This window comes from Staurois parvus, unplaced genomic scaffold (assembly GCF_062004578.1).
Source record: "Staurois parvus isolate SC_StPar_1 unplaced genomic scaffold, SC_StPar_1.0 ptg000261l, whole genome shotgun sequence".
Taxonomy (NCBI): Eukaryota; Metazoa; Chordata; class Amphibia; order Anura; family Ranidae; genus Staurois; species Staurois parvus.
The window spans coordinates 3,786,226-3,802,186 of record NW_028318057.1 but is presented as its reverse complement, the minus strand read 5'-3'; the positions used below and the strand labels follow the sequence as shown (position 1 = coordinate 3,802,186).

Sequence of the window (15,961 nt, the reverse complement as noted above, 5' to 3'; positions counted from 1 at the left end):
AAAAATCCTATAAAAAGGTACCAGGGGCATTTCATGGGGCCCCCTACTGACCCCGGGCCCTGCCCGAGTGTTCGAATGGTCAGTCCGCCCCTGATCGGGACACAGATCACAAAACAGAAACACACCTTACCCCTGGTTCACATCTGTGTGGGTGGTGCTGGTCCGGGACCAGAACAAATAACTGCAGCTGCACCACCCACACAGAGGAATGTGGGTGCCATTAATTCTACTAGCACGCCACCCACACGGCAACTGTACTGGGAACTGCGAAATGGAACGTCTATTCCAAGAAGTGCAGGGACTTCTTCCCTGCGTGTTCCAGCACACGGGAGTCCACTCAAATGAATGGGTTCTTGTGCCGCGCAAATAGCGGCCCGCACAGAGGTGAACCAGGGCTTACAGGGTTCCTAACTTATGTAGGCCATACATGGGTCGAATTTCGAACAAATTTTCTTTAGAAAGTCTGAATTTGCGTGTGTTTTGTAATCCGATGGCACCACCATTGATTTCCAAATTCAACCAACCAAGCCTTCAATTTCACCTCATGTTACTACAGAAAATAATTTTCATGGCCAAGAATTTTCTTTTCTTTCCAGGTCACAGCTCAGGCTTATTTCTTTTTCGCTTATATTTCTTGCATGATTCTCCCATCATTGAATTGAAATTGGTTCGTTTTTCAAAAAATTTCCAACATGCCCAGTCATTCAAATTTGATGATTACACGAAAATCGGCCGTTTCTGTGACACACAATTGGTGTGAAATTCGAACAAAAATTCTTCTAAAAGAATACCCTCATCCTAGAGAAAACAAAAAAAAAAGTTTTACCTTCAGTTCTACGTTAACCCCTTCACACCCTCCTGTATATATCTAATGCACCATCACAAAGCTGCATGTTTTAACCTCAATACCAGCACACCAAAAAACGACATCGTGTTCAGCACACTGGTAACGGAACTCCAGCAGCTCTGTGGACTGGCCCACCTACAGGCTACACTATTTGTCCCCTAACGTCGTATCATTCACCTCGTTCTGCAGAGCCCGCGCTCTGTCCTGTACTGTGACAGGTTATCATACACGTTACTGTGTCGGGTAAGTTACTCCCCAGCACAGTCCTCAGTCTCTGAGAGAACCTCTATGTTCGCGCTGACAGAGACCTCCCCCACTCCCGCCTCTCCGCCCTCACAGTTGGATTCAGACGAAGCCCCTCCCTTGCAAACGTCACATCCGCTCTGTACACACCTCCGGTGCCGGCAGACCTAGGCCCCGGTGACTTAGCAGACTGTTCCGTGTTGTTGTGGTCGAGCTGAGAGTGGTGTGACAGCATGTTTCTCACACGTTCCGAGTATGACAGGTGAGAGAGGTTCCAGGCTCCGGAGACACGGGTGGAATGGAAAGCACCTTATTACGGGGCTTCTGGGAGCGTGCTTCGTGCAGTGTGTGTAAGAAACATTGTTACAGGATGGAGCAGGTAGCCATGAGGTTATGTATTGGAATGGTCCGGAGCCTGATTGAGAGGGATGATCAAGTGTGTTCTGGTGAAAGCGAAGGGAGAAGGGAACCATGGGGTGATAACATTCAGCCAACAGGGAGGTGCGGGTATGATGGCTGTGTATATCAAACAAGGATGGAGACACGTCGTACGGTGACCATACACTCCTTGCTAAATTGTTTACTTTTTTTTTTCAGTATATCTGTAGTTGATAGCCCAATAGATCAATACACTTCATGCAGGAAGTGGTTTGTGATAGTTCAAATATCGTAAGTTATTAAAGCAGAATTCCACCCAAAAGTGGAAGCTCCACTTGTTTGCCTCCTTGTCTGCCATATTTGGCACTTTTTGGGAGAGATACTTGATTTTGACAAGTACCCACTTCTGGCTCAGTTTGCAGGAAGTCGCCCCCCCCCCCCCCCTCTCCTTCTTCCCGCAGTCTTCTGGGACACTTCACAGGTCCCAGAAAACTACCGGACTAATCAGGATGCGCAGCGCAACTCACATCAGTGGGCACCCGGCTGTGAAACCGCAAGTTGTCACAGCCTGGTGCCCACAGTTAAGATGTCGGCACCGTGGAGAGAAGGGACAGCACGGGTGAGTACATCGCTGGACCCCGGAACAGGTGAGCTTGTGTTTATTAAAAGACAGCAGCTACAGTTTCTGTAGCTGTTGACTTTTAATAAACACAAAACTGACTGGAACTCCGCTTTAAGTGTGCATTTGCTTTCACCATGTAATCCCATAACCCAATTGTTTGAAATACGATGAAATTCTAAAAGCATCTCGATGCCACTGACAGAAGCGACACAATGGATGATTCCTGCTCTGGTCAGTCAACTCAGTTTGATTGAACTCTAAGTGCCGGTTCACATATATGCAGACCGCATCCAACCCGAATGACATGTGAACTAACTGCTTCCTATGGTGCCTGTTCACATATGTCTGGTGCACTGGTGGTGCGGATTCAGTGCGGTTTGAAGGAGTCATGTACAATTTCTGAGTAGTGTAGTCTGGTTCCGTTGCGGATTACAGGCTATTGACTTCTATGGGAACCGTTTCTAAACCGTATGTGTGTGAACAGGATAAAATCCTGAGTTAATCCTGTCCTCAACCTGATGTAAACCTGACATGAACTGCTGAACAACTACTGTACCAATTAGCTGTGAAACCTGAGCTTCAATCTGCACCGCACGTGGGAATCAACTCCCGAGTCTAAAGCTTTGTACACACGATGAGAATATCGGACAAATGATCGTCTGATTTATTTTTTGCATGCTAGTCTCACATCGAAAATGAATAGGTTACTACAGTTATACAAATTCTCATAAGACAGAATGCCACATCCCATGATGGTTTAATGCATTCTTTAATTTCAAGTATGCTCAGTCTTGGTCACTCTATTTCTTTTACCGGCCAATACTGTACTGATTACATGAAAATCGTTTGTTTTGTATCAGAAGAGAAAAGTTTTCATGTTTCAACCCTTGGATAATTTTTACGTGAACTGTCGTGATCAGCTCTCGAAAGCTGTGTGCCAACGATCAGATTATCATACGATGGTTTCAAAAGCAGTATTTTTCATCCAATTTTCTTATCGTCTACTACACATTAGGCTACATTCACATGGCTGTTCTGCCACGGTGCGAATGGCAGCCGCAGGAATCTGCTGATTCCTGTTGCTGTTTTTGACAGGCATGAGTGGCTAGCTGTGGCTGATGAGCCCCTATGCTTCAATGGCAGGTTGTCATCAGCCACAGCGATTCCTGGCTGTGCACATAGTTGGTGATTACCTACGATGATCTTTGCTGGATGCTTACAAAGTGGGGTGAGCATGAAGTGCGTCCAGCAGCATCCACAGCAGGTAATCGCTGGCTGTGAGAACAGCCAGGAATGACTGCAGCTAGCTAGCGTAGTAAATTGTTTGTAAAGGAAGTTATGCCAATTCGATTCAGTTGAACACCAGTCAGATGATATCAGAGCGTGTATGGTCACCATTAGAGTAAATTCTGGGTAAAAGAGACTGGCGGTGGGCGATTTGGAAACAGAGAGTGAAAAGTGAGGAAAGCCCACCACGCACACGTTTCAATCTGACTGTACAATCAACTTTAGGTCCTCCAATACTACGTAATATGAGGACCTATCTAAAATATCCAATCAGTCTCTATATGAACAGGCAAGCCGATACTTGTTAGATATATAGGAGATTGTATAATCAGATTGTGACGTGGTGAGCTCTATCATAGTCACACACTACATAATTCAGCTTTTGAATATGTGTGGTGAAATGCAGTGGATCACAGCACAAACATTCACTTCTTTTCTGCAGTGTCATTGTTAATGGCTGTATTCTGAGGCCACTCTTGTTTTGTGTCATCTGTTTGTGGGATTTGCCTGACAATGGTCCTAGTTGTCACCTGTTTCCACTCTTGTTTTATTCAGGGGGGTGAACACCTTCTCTCCAGAAGGCAGGCTCTTTCAAGTAGAATATGCCATCGAAGCAATCAAGGTAATTGGGCCTTCATTTCAGCTTTGCTTCTCGCTGAACTGAAAGTGAAACTGTTTTGCAAGTATAATTAACATGTCAGCTACAAGAGAGCAGGGGATTTCTGCCTGCATTTTATTAGGCCTGATAAGCTGCTGGTGTTTCATAGTGCATGCTACTTTTATTTCCTTTTTATGATATTTGTAGGTTTTGATCTACAGGTTTCATTCACATTTCCTATAATTTTTAGGTTTGGCTGGAGCAAGGGAGTTATAGATCCCGTGTGAAGTTTTACTGCCATCCAGGGCTCCATAAAGCTGACTGCACACTATACAATTTAATTGTACAATCTCATTTAGATCTTTCATCATCTCTGCAGTGCAAGAGCTTGTCTAAGAGTATACAAACTAAATGGAGTGTAGGATTTGGCCTTGTTTTAATAAATCTAAAGGGGATTATGTGGAGATTGTACAATCTGATTGTATACTGCGTGGCCCTAGATGAATTGAAAATTGTCCAATTCAGCAAGAACTGGCCAAATTTCAATCCATCTACAGGTGGTTCCACTTGAGAGAAGTAGATCTAATGATTGGCTCATCCCAAACAGAAATGTAGGAAACTTTTCATTCGGTGCATGCAGCCAATCGTCTGCAGCGTGAGATCAGTGTATTCTGACAGTGGAGTCTATTTGCTTGTGTCAAAGAGGGAAATCCATCCTCCTCCTTTTTTTTTTTTTTAAGTAGCCTGCTGGCTGGTCGAAAAAAATGACCCTTCTATGGCTAGCCTTAGATCAACCATCAAGAATATAGTACAAGAAAGTCTGATTCTATACAAATTGAACGAATTGTTTAGGTTTGTCTTCATATTGTATAGCTTTGATAAAGCTAAAGGAGAGTGTGCAAAGATTGTACAATAAGATTGTATAGTGTATGGCCAGGTTTAGAGGGATTTGGAAGGGGGTCCCGCTGATTTTTATTAGGCTGTCCTGAGTGATCGGGGAGCCCGGTAAGGATGCCACTGGCAGCATCAGCTTCCCTAAACAAAGTGAATGGAACTAGTTTTGTTTCTCCCACTGTGTGAAGTATTGGTTCCTTTGTCATTGCCAACTTGTGTAGCAGCAGATCAAACTGATCTTGGGTTTTATCTGCTATTTTGGAGGCCAGAGCAGAGATCTGGAGTCTCAGACCCCAGATCTCTCCATAAAGAGCACCTGTCATGGCCGATGATATCAAGGGATGTTGTTCATAGCAATAAAAGTGATTAAAAAAATGTAAAGTACACTGTAAAAATGGTATTTATATCTATTATTTTTTTCAATCCGAAGTCGGGAAGGGGGGGGGGGTGTTTGCTAATCCCTGCCTGTCTTCCAGAGCCTGATAGCACCACCACACTCTTTCCTGAGCCAGGCCTGTCATTGTGTCACCTCACACTGCAGGCAAGATGGACACGGAGCCAGGAGGATAAAACACACAGCCTACCTACCCTGAACATCTGGTGTTCACCCCATGGAGTATAGACTCACAGCCCACCTATATGCTTATACTGAGCACCCAAGTGCTTCCATATGTGAGGGTAACCTGAAGGAAATAGTTTTTTTGTTTTTCTCCTTGGGGCACCTCATTTACTTGCTCAGCAGATGCACTTCTGCTGAGCATTAGGAGAACCCGACACTCCCCTTTCCTGACGAGCACCCAATCGGTGCTAGTCTCACTAGCAAGGTCTTTCCCCTCCTTGCTAGTTTTGGTTAATTTATTTATTTTTTTAATCAGGACAAGTAGATTGGGACCCCGATTTAGTCCCTTGGACAAGTGTTTGTTTTTTTGTTTTTAAGTTTCCACACCCCTGGTTGTAAGATATAGAACAGCTTTTGTTTTGATGCACCTAGATTGGTATTAGATAATTTAAACTGAGGGTTCATTAGGGCCTTCACAAAGACACTTATTTTCCTTGAGAAATTTTGATAGTGCCTTTCATATATAACCGTTTTCTGAGGGCATGCTATCAGCACTCTTGTGTGACATCTAACAGAATTGAGCATCCTGTCTAAAAGTAGACTTTACCAGTAGAAAGGCCACTTCTGTTCTCTTCCTTGGTTTAATTTTACTTTGTTACTGGGGCCTGACTTTCTTGTACATGTCCAGTGTGTGCCTTTACAGTTTATTGAGGCTGGTACATATGATAGTGGAACATGGCAGTTGGCAGTTGAAGCTTAGCTGGTATTAAAGGGCCTAATTTGTGTCAGGAGGCATGCTATATTACATCAACACTACCACCAACCTGAACTGTTGAGACAAAACAGGCTAGATTTAGGCCAGGCAAGCACACTATTTTATTTTCATTTGTTCAGTTTTGGTGATCTCATGCTCATTTTATCCTTAATTTCTTGTTTTAGCTGAAAGGAGTTGAACCCAGCATTATCTTCTACTGTTTTAAAATGCTAATATAGGATGTATGTTTTCTATGATTTTAGTTTTAAAAAAAAATTCTATAATATCTATATAATTTTTTTCTTTGTATGCTTTATTGTATTACGTGATTTTTTTTTTTACTGTTTTTTAATATTTACTTTTTTATACCTTGCCATTTACTTTAGCTTGGCTCTACAGCCATTGGTATCCAGACATCAGAAGGAGTATGTCTTGCAGTCGAGAAGAGGATCACATCACCTTTAATGGAGCCCAACAGCATTGAGAAGATTGTAGAGATAGATGCTCATATAGGTGACATGTTGTTTTGATTGGAACAATTATTAAATACATTGACCCCTTCACAACCAGGGTTAAAACAAACCTGAAAGTGGTATTAAACCCAAAACCAAAAATGTAATATGTTCCAGCTTACCAATCATTAGATGTGTCCACGTTAGTTTTCATATTTTAGTCTTTTTTTATTCCCCACCCCCTCCTTTTTTTTTTCACCTGGTGATCTGGCCAGTAACATACAGTAGATATAAAAAGTCTACACACCCCTGTTAAAATGTCAGGTTTCTGTGATGTAAAAAAATGGGACAAAGAAAAATCATTTCAGAACATTTTCCACCTTTAATGTAACCTATAAACTGTACAACTCAGTTGAACAACAAACTGAAATCTTTTAGGTGGAGGGAAGTAAAAATAAAAAACTAAAAAATATGGTTGCATAAGTATGCACACCCTTAAACTAACCTTTTGATTTTATTACAGCACTCAGTCTTTTTGAGTATGAGTCTGTCAGCATGGCACATCTTGACTTGGCAATAATTGCCCTCTCTTTCTTGCAAAAACACTCCAAATCTGTCAGATTGTCCGGGTATCTCCTGTGCACAGCCCTCTTCAGATCACCCCACATATTTTCGATCAGATTCAGGTCTGGGCTCTAGCTGGGCCGTTCCAAAATTTTAGACTTCTTCTGCTGAAGCCATTCCTTTGTTGATTTGGATGCATGCTTTGGGTTGTTGTCCTGCTAAAAGATGAAGTTTCTCTTCATGTTCAGCTTTCTAGCAGAAACCTGAAGGTTTTGTGCCAGTATTGGAACTGTTCATAATTCCCTCTACCTTGACTAAGGCCCCAGTTCCAGCTGAAGAAAAACAGCCCTAAAGCATGATGCTGCAACCACCATGCTTCACTGTAGGTATGGTGTTCTTTTAGTGATGTGCAGTGTTGTTTTTGTGCCAAACATAGCTTTTGGAATTATGGCCAAAATGTTCAAACTTTGTTTCATCAGACCATAACACATTTTCCCACATGCTTTTGGGAGACTTCAAATGTGTTTTTGCAAAATTTAGCCGGGCTTGGATTTTTTTCTTCATAAGAAAAGGCTTCCATCTCTACCCCATAGCCCAGACATATGAAGAATACGGGAGATTCTTGTCACATGTACCACACAGCCAGTACTTGCGAGATATTCCTGCAACTCCTTTAATGTTGCTGGAGGGTAATGTCACTGTTGCTCCATATTTTCTCCACTTGATGTCTGTCTTCACTGAGTTCCATGGTATATCTAATGCCTTGGAAATTCTTTTGTACACTTCTGACTGAAATTCTTTTGTACCCTTCTGACTGATATCTTTTAACAATGAGATCCCTCTGATACTTTGGAAGCTCTCTGTGGATTATGGCTTTTGCTTTAGGATGTGACTAAGAAAATGTCAGGAAAGACCTACTAGAACAGCTGAACTTTGGGGTTAATCAGAGGCACTTTAAATGACGGCAGTTGTGCACTGACTCCTATTTAACATGATTTTGAATGTGATTTCTTAATTCTGAATATCCCCAGTTATAAGAGGGTGTGCACACTTATGCAACCACATTTTTTTTTAATTTTTTTTTTAAGTGTACTCCCCCCACCCGACAAAGATTTCAGTTTGTTTTTCAATTGAACTGTACAGTGTATAGGTCACATTAAAGGTGGGAAAAGGTTCTGAAATGATTTATCTTTGTCTAATTTTTTTTTACATCACAGAAACCTGACATTTTTATAGGGCTGTGTAGACTTTTTATATCCACTGTACCTCCTGTATTAGAGTGTCCCCACTCTGGATGAAGGAGCACAGAGGTACCTTTGGACAGCTGCATTGCCAGTCTAGAGGAGGGGTTTTTTTTTTAGATTAACCAGCACAGGGGTGTCAAACTCCATTTCATCGCTGGCCGCCTTAGCATCAAAGGGCCAGTTGTAACTGTAAGTCTAGATGTCCAGAACCCCCCTAACACACACACACACATACCTGTATACAGCTGGATATACTTTTTTTTTTTCATGACAGATTGGGCTTTCATTTGGTGGTACATGGAAATTGATATCTCCTAATTTTGTTTCATTATGAAAAGAACATTGGCCTAAAATAGTAAAAAAAAAATTTTAATTTTAGTTGTATATTTGTATTCCATTACCATAACCCATCACCAAAAAACCCACAAAAATAAACTATATACCACATATGTGGGGGATTATTTGTTCTTTGTACCCATAGTAGGTCCAAGAAACAATAGTACGCTTTTTTTTTTTTTTTTTTTTTTTTTTGGTCTTACCTAAGCACACTTGCACTAAATACAAAACCTTTTTTTCTTACCTAAAACACACTAACCCAAACAGTGACACTGTCAGCAACTGGCAGGCTGCCTCATATATCTTTTACTTGGTTGTGAAGGGGTTAAACAAGGTTGCTTTCCAGCATTTTAATGCGTGCAGGAAGGAATATAACCGCAATCTTTGTCAAAGGTTCTGAAGAAGCTCCCTCATGAGAGGGTTTTTTTTCCATTTCTGGCAATTGGCATGGACAGCTGTCGCCCTAACCAAAATGTCTAGTGGTTAAAATAGAGCTTGCAGGACAAATCATAGCCCACACGTTGAGCAAAAAATCAGATGTCGTGTCCACATAGGATAAACATTTTCTAGCTTATGCCTTCAAATTTTTTTATTGTCCAAAGAGTCATAATCGGCTGTCCAAAGCAATATACTAACGAGTTTGCATACCCTGGCAAAAATGTGAAATTTTGGCATTGATATTGAAAATAAGACTTTTTTGAAGGATGATGATCATATGAAGCCATTTATTATCAAACAGTGTCATTGATGCAGTAAAGGTCATATTTTCAATATCATTGCCAAAATTTCACAGTCTCTGCCAGGATATGCAAACTTTTGAGCACAACTGTATACAATGGGTGTTTGCTTTGCCAATTAATAAACACCATGTTGTATGCCAAGATCCATGTGCAAAATTATCTGCGTTTTTTTTTTTTTTAAATTACAACTGATAAAACAAATTAAGAAATACGTTGCTGGTACTATAATCTACTGTATGTCTTAGGTGAGGCTGTAAGTGAGGCTTAACAGATAACTATTTTATCAATATATAATGTCATGTCATATGTTTCCTTTAATCTGTTTTTATAAGGCACTTGGAAAATAGAGTATCTTTAATATAAGTTTTACCCTTTTTCTTTACATTCATATTTTCTTATAGGCTGTGCTATGAGTGGCTTAATTGCAGATGCAAAGACATTAATTGATAAAGCTCGGGTTGAAACACAGGTATATATATCTGAATTGTTAAAATGCTGTGTTGGTGAATGAACTCTTGTTCAATCATGATCTATATAGTTTTTGAAACATCAATAGATTTTGTGTGTTTTTCTTTTTGTCTTCCAGAATCACTGGTTTACTTATAATGAAACAATGACAGTAGAAAGTGTCACACAAGCAGTCTCCAATCTAGCACTGCAATTTGGAGAGGAGGATGCTGACCCTGGAGCCATGGCAAGTGCTGTAGAGACTGCATGCTGTCTTGTCACTTTTTTGGATTCACCATTCTCTCAGTTGTTTGAATGCCATGTGTGACATTTTTATAATCTGTTTTTCCTCCTTATTTTAGAGCCGTCCATTTGGAGTTGCTCTTCTATTTGGTGGTGCAGATGAAAAAGGGCCTCAGCTGTAAGTGTTCCCAAAAATGTATGCCATGTGCATATTTTTAACTATGATATACAGTGCTCAGCATAAATGAGTACATCCCAACAGATTTGTCAGAAAACCTTTACTTACCTTTCAGAATCAACATTTTCTATGGGGCACTATACTACAAAATACTCCCACAAATGCGGGCCATTGATTGCAAACAAGATTTGTTAATGTGCATACACAAAAAAGTATTTTTCCTAAGAAATTAATTCGGTATCATGTTGCAAAAATGAATACACCCCAATGAAAGTCTTAGGAGCAAAGCTAAATTTTAGACCACAAAATCCCAATTAACAAGAATTCAACTACAGGTGAGTCTAATTATTCATTAAACGGGTGTCCAGCAGACAGTTGATTATAAAAGAGCGTTACTTAAAGAAAACTTCTCCCCATTTCATGCTGTCAGCAATGGCACCACGTGGAAGAGAAATGTCACGAGAAAGAGAAAAGACCTGAGAGAGAAAATAATTTATTTACACAAGAAAGGTGAATTCTACAAGAAAATTAGCAAAGCTTTACTTGTCAGTCAGAATACTGTAGCAAAAGTGATACAAAAATGTAATAAAGATGGAACTGCAACCATCTCCACAGAGACGTCCAGGCCGGCAGTGGAAGTTAACACCTCTACAGGAGTGTCTTCTGATGAGAAGGGTTGAAGAAAATCGCCATGCAAGTTCACTGCAGTAAGCATGTACGGATGTCGTTCACAAAGGAAACATCTCCTAAAAGCCATGCATAAAAAAGCCAAAAAAAAACTGGCACTTTATACTCTGAAGCAGAGACCAAGATAAATGTTTTTGGAACTGATGGTTTTAAAACTGTATGGCGTCACAAAGGTGAGGAGTACAAAGAAAAATGCATGGTGCCTACAGTGAAACATGGTGTCGGGGAGTTGCATGTCAGTAATGATATCATGAATTCACAGATGTACTGCTCTATGTTGAAAGTGAAGATGCTACCATCACTCCATGCCCTTGGTCGCCGTGCACTTTTCCAACATGACAATGATCCAAAACACATATCTAAGGCCGCTGTTGCATTTCTGAAGAAGAACAGGGTGAAAGTGATTCAGTGGTCAACTACGTCTCCTTATCTGAACCCAAACACCTATGGGGAACTCTAATGTTGAATATCACTCCCCATCCAGGCTCTAAAAGAGGTAATTCTTGAAGAATGGAAGAAAATAGATGCTACAATATGTTGCCAACTTGTTCATTCCATGCCTAGAAGACTTGGTGCTGTCCTTACAAATCATGGAGGTCATACAAAATACTAGATATAGTAGTTTTTGTTGTGGGGTGTATTCATTTTTGCATCAACTAATTTCAGTAAAACTGAAGATTTTGTAATCCAAGTTATATTGTCTTACTTTCATGTAATGAGCTAAACAAATGTTCTATAAAACTCAGTTTTGTCAAAATTTTGATTATTTGTTCTTGTGTTTCTTGAGATATTAATTAAAATCTTACTTTTCAAAAAGGGGTGTACTCATTTATGCTGAGCACTGTAACTTGAGGATTCTAGTTGTTAATTTACTGTTTCAATGTCATGTAGTTTTCACATGGATCCTTCTGGGACATTTGTTCAGTGTGATGCCCGGGCCATTGGCTCTGCTTCTGAAGGGGCTCAGAGCTCACTACAGGAGGTTTATCATAAGGTAAGATTAAAGTGTTGCATGCCAAATCAAAACTTAATTATGGACACATGTTACAGCTCCTGCAGCTCTCCCCCTGTGATAGCAGGCCAGTAATCTTTTTCCTTGCAGCCACTGTCACAGTATAAAAAAGTGGGACTCCACCAACACGACCACATCATTCATGTACAGCAGGGGTTTCAAACTGGCGGCCCTCTAGCTGTTGCGAAACTACAAGTCCCATCATGCCTCTGCCTTTGGTAGTCATGCTTTTAACTGTCAATCTTGCAATGCGTCATGGAACTTTTAGTTTGGCAACAGCTGGAGGGCCGCCAGTTTGATACCCTTGATTTACAGCGTTCCATCAATGAATTCCTTTGTGACTGACGGCTTGTAGTTCTCAGTGAACTCTGCGAGGGTGCTTCTGCACACTCTCATAGTTTGAACTTCCTGTCATTCAGTAACTGCCTGCCGTTTCAGAGGTATGGGCAGAAAGCTACATTGGCAGTCTGCAGGAACCAGACACTGCACCTGTGATCTTCTGATTGCTGGTACAATGCTGTACAGGCTCCTAAGAAAAAAAAAAACTATAGTAAATGCACTTTAAAAAAAAAAAAAATTAAATGGACATTTTTTTTGCAGGTAAAAAAATGGTGAATGTATCCTTTTTAAAAGGCTACTGCAAAAAAGTAATTAATATCTACCTGGCTAGCGGGCAGTGGGGCTTATACTCACCTGGCAATTAGTTAACTCTGCTGAAGAATCTTCTGCATCCTACATGCTTCTGCGTGTTGGATGCCTGTTTACCCTCAGCATTCATTGTTTCCATCTGCAGACACTTAAGTCATTATTTCATAGTGTAAGGCTTGGTTCACATCTGTGCGGGTGGTGCCGCTGCATGACCTGCACAAATACCTGCAGCCGCACCACCCACACATAGGAATACGGGACCTGCAAGCAGGTAGCATTAATTCTAATGGCGCGTCGCCCACACTGGAAATCACAACCGTACGTGGCGATGCGAGCTGCGATTTCCCAAGTAGTGCAGGGAGTTCTTCCCTGCGTGTCCCAGGGCACAGGAGTCCATTCAAATGAATGGGCTCTCGTGCCCGTGCAAAAAGCGGCCTGCATGGCCGCCCATGTGTGAACCAAGGGTAAAGGACATAGGTGGTGGGGTGCCAGAGAAACGGCTACAGAGAGATGTTGCAGGGGCATTTGACAAACATTGGATTGCGACTGGGTCATTTTTAGTCTGAAAGTTAAATTGGGGTTTTATCTCACAATATCAAGTGTATACACCAGCAGTACTGGCATTGAAGTAGTGGGGGAGATGGGCACCAAAGGAACAAGACTCCTGCTACTTTGTTTCTTAAGTAGATAGCATGAAGAGTTAATGAATAAGATAGTATATTGCATTATTTAGAGCCAAGCAGAGACAAGTCTGTAAAACTGCTTGCAGCAATCAAAGGGGTTTACTGAAGATCAAAGACACGAGCTGTCAGCTATTTCTGACACATTTCACACTTTGTTGCTCATAATGCCTAATGATAAAGCAGTCTACTGACACTTGTGTCTTCTTCGATTGTTGCAAGCCATTTTCTAGACTTTTTACCATTCATCTCACAAGTTTGTGGAGAGGCAAAGATGTGCTCCAAGCTGCAGTAGCAGGTGCATTGAGGCAGGTTATATCTGGCAGTTGCAATACGTAATTTATTTTCACATACTATACTATGTCCATTATCTTGTGGTTTTTTTCTTTTTTTCCCTTCAGTCAATGACTCTGAAAGAAGCCATTAAATCATCGCTAACTATCCTAAAACAGGTGATGGAAGAAAAATTGAATGCCACAAACATTGAGGTATAGTATTAAATCTTTTGCATAGAGTTTGCAAGATTTGAAATTCAACCATTTATTTTATTTTTGTTATTGGTGAAATCTGCTAGTCTGTGTCTCCTTTTGGGGTTTAGAAGTAAAACAAACGTGCTAACAAAAACATTTCTTGTAGCCTACAGCAACCAACAATAAATTAAATTTTTGCTATGTGTAATACATTTTTCTTTTTTCAAACTTCAAAATCTTCTTGGTGATTTATTTGGCAAGATGTCCTTGTCATAGTTTTATTACTTTCACCTTGGAATTGTGCTGCTTCTGTTCTATTTAAAATATCCAACAGGGAGATCTGAAAAGGTGTGTGGTTTTTTTTTTGGTTTTTTCTTTTTCCCTGCTCTGCTAAAGGTGTGCAAAGATTCTCAAATGACTTTGTTGCTAGTTAAACAGATTTTTAAAAGTGAACCCTTTAAAGAAGACCGTTAATACTCACCTGCCACACCGCAGATCTGCTCTGATACAGAGTTATGGTGGCTGAAGAATCTTTAGCATCCAACACTTTGGAAATCTTATGTGCCTGGTTCCATTCTGTATGCTGTTGATCCGTTCACTGGCCCCCCCATATTACTGTAGGGACTAGTAGGGGTAATGGTGATTCTGTTCAGTTCAGTGTATGGATTAAGCATATTCCAGTATTCTTAGTGGCCAGACTAATACTCATCCTGATATTAAAGGGTATTGGATGCACTCTGTCAGCCCTGGGCAGTGTATAGTATACATCATTTTCCTTATGGTAGTAGTAAATATTTTGTAATTTTAGGTATCCTGGTGTAATCCTGATTTTTTTATTTTTATTTTTTTTTAATTACATTTTTCCTTTAAAAACTCTGTTACCAGTGATTTACATGTTTACTGTTTGTATGTGCCTCTTTCTATGTTTTAAGCTTCCTGCCATGTTCAGGAAGTGAACTTGCATTCCTCCACTTATAGGAAAGCCTCAACTCTAATTTCCAAGGCTATTAAAGAGAACAGAATGAATTTTTTCATTCTGCTACATGAAGGGGTATCCAATGAGCTATTCTGGTTACAGGTGTCTATATTTGGGGCATTGCAGTTGCAGAGATTCTTTGTTGACATCAATCACACTCGCAGCAGCTGCTCAGTCCATCATCTGCTTGTTCTTCCCCTCCCACTCACAAACGTCCTTTTCTTCCTCTTAACAGCTTGCAACGGTAGAGCCTGGAAAGAAATTTCATATGTACTGTAAGGAGGAGCTAGAAGAGGTTATAAAGGACATTTGAGCATCATGATTGAACTACCAGAGCAGATTGGACCACAACTACCACATCTTGCTTTCATTTTCCACTTTTTTATGATTTGTCTGTATTTAGATGCAGGTTTAAGTTGTTTCAAATAAAATTTTCTTACCCTTAAAAGCTGAACTTTATAGTTGGCTGATTTGATCCTTATTTTGAAGACACGATTTGTAGCATTTTGTTTAGCTTCATCACCCATTATAATCATGCCCTAAAATGTGACGATCTTTAAGGCAAATTCCACATTTTGCAAAAATGTAATACATGCATCCACATTAATGCAGAGCATTGCAACCACTTAAGTGAATTGTGGGTGCAATGCACAGGCTCCTGCAGACTGTTCCCTCAGCCCCTGGTCCATACAGAGGTACAGACCTTTTTAGGTATGGGGCAGGAGAAACTTAACAGCAAACAAGTGCAGTGACATGGTGGCAGATGAGACTTGTACTTTTTCCATTCACTGATCTCTGTAAATGAATAAAGCAGCTGTACGAACAGAACCACACCAAATGCAATACAAGCAAGTGTGTAAAAGGAGAAGAACCTTGCAATTCAGAAAAGGGCGTCAGCTTGAATATGGGTGTAACTTGACACCTGGTCAGAAACATGAACTGTACTTTTAAATTGTGAAGATCATATTATGGAATGCATTATTATAACTGCTGGGTCACACATATGGTAAGTGGTAAAAGAGAACACAAAGGGCGCGCTCTCCGCGTGCTTTACCGTGATAAAAGTGGATTTATTTTAAAAATAGACAAATGTATACTCACA

The 15,961-nt window shown here is 40.5% G+C and overlaps 1 protein-coding gene across 1 annotated transcript; it reads left to right on the top strand.

Annotated features, from left to right (window-relative positions):
• Nucleotides 1–1,193: 1,193 nt before the first annotated feature.
• Nucleotides 1,194–15,313, top strand: PSMA5 (proteasome 20S subunit alpha 5). Its single transcript, XM_089681182.1, has 9 exons — nucleotides 1,194–1,352; nucleotides 3,933–3,999; nucleotides 6,569–6,695; nucleotides 9,920–9,987; nucleotides 10,105–10,212; nucleotides 10,328–10,386; nucleotides 11,965–12,067; nucleotides 13,815–13,901; nucleotides 15,095–15,313. The coding sequence occupies exons 1-9, from the start codon at nucleotides 1,324–1,326 to the stop codon at nucleotides 15,170–15,172; spliced, it is 726 nt and encodes a 241-aa protein (XP_089537308.1). The 5' UTR covers nucleotides 1,194–1,323; the 3' UTR covers nucleotides 15,173–15,313.
• The last annotated feature ends 648 nt before the right edge of the window (nucleotides 15,314–15,961 follow it).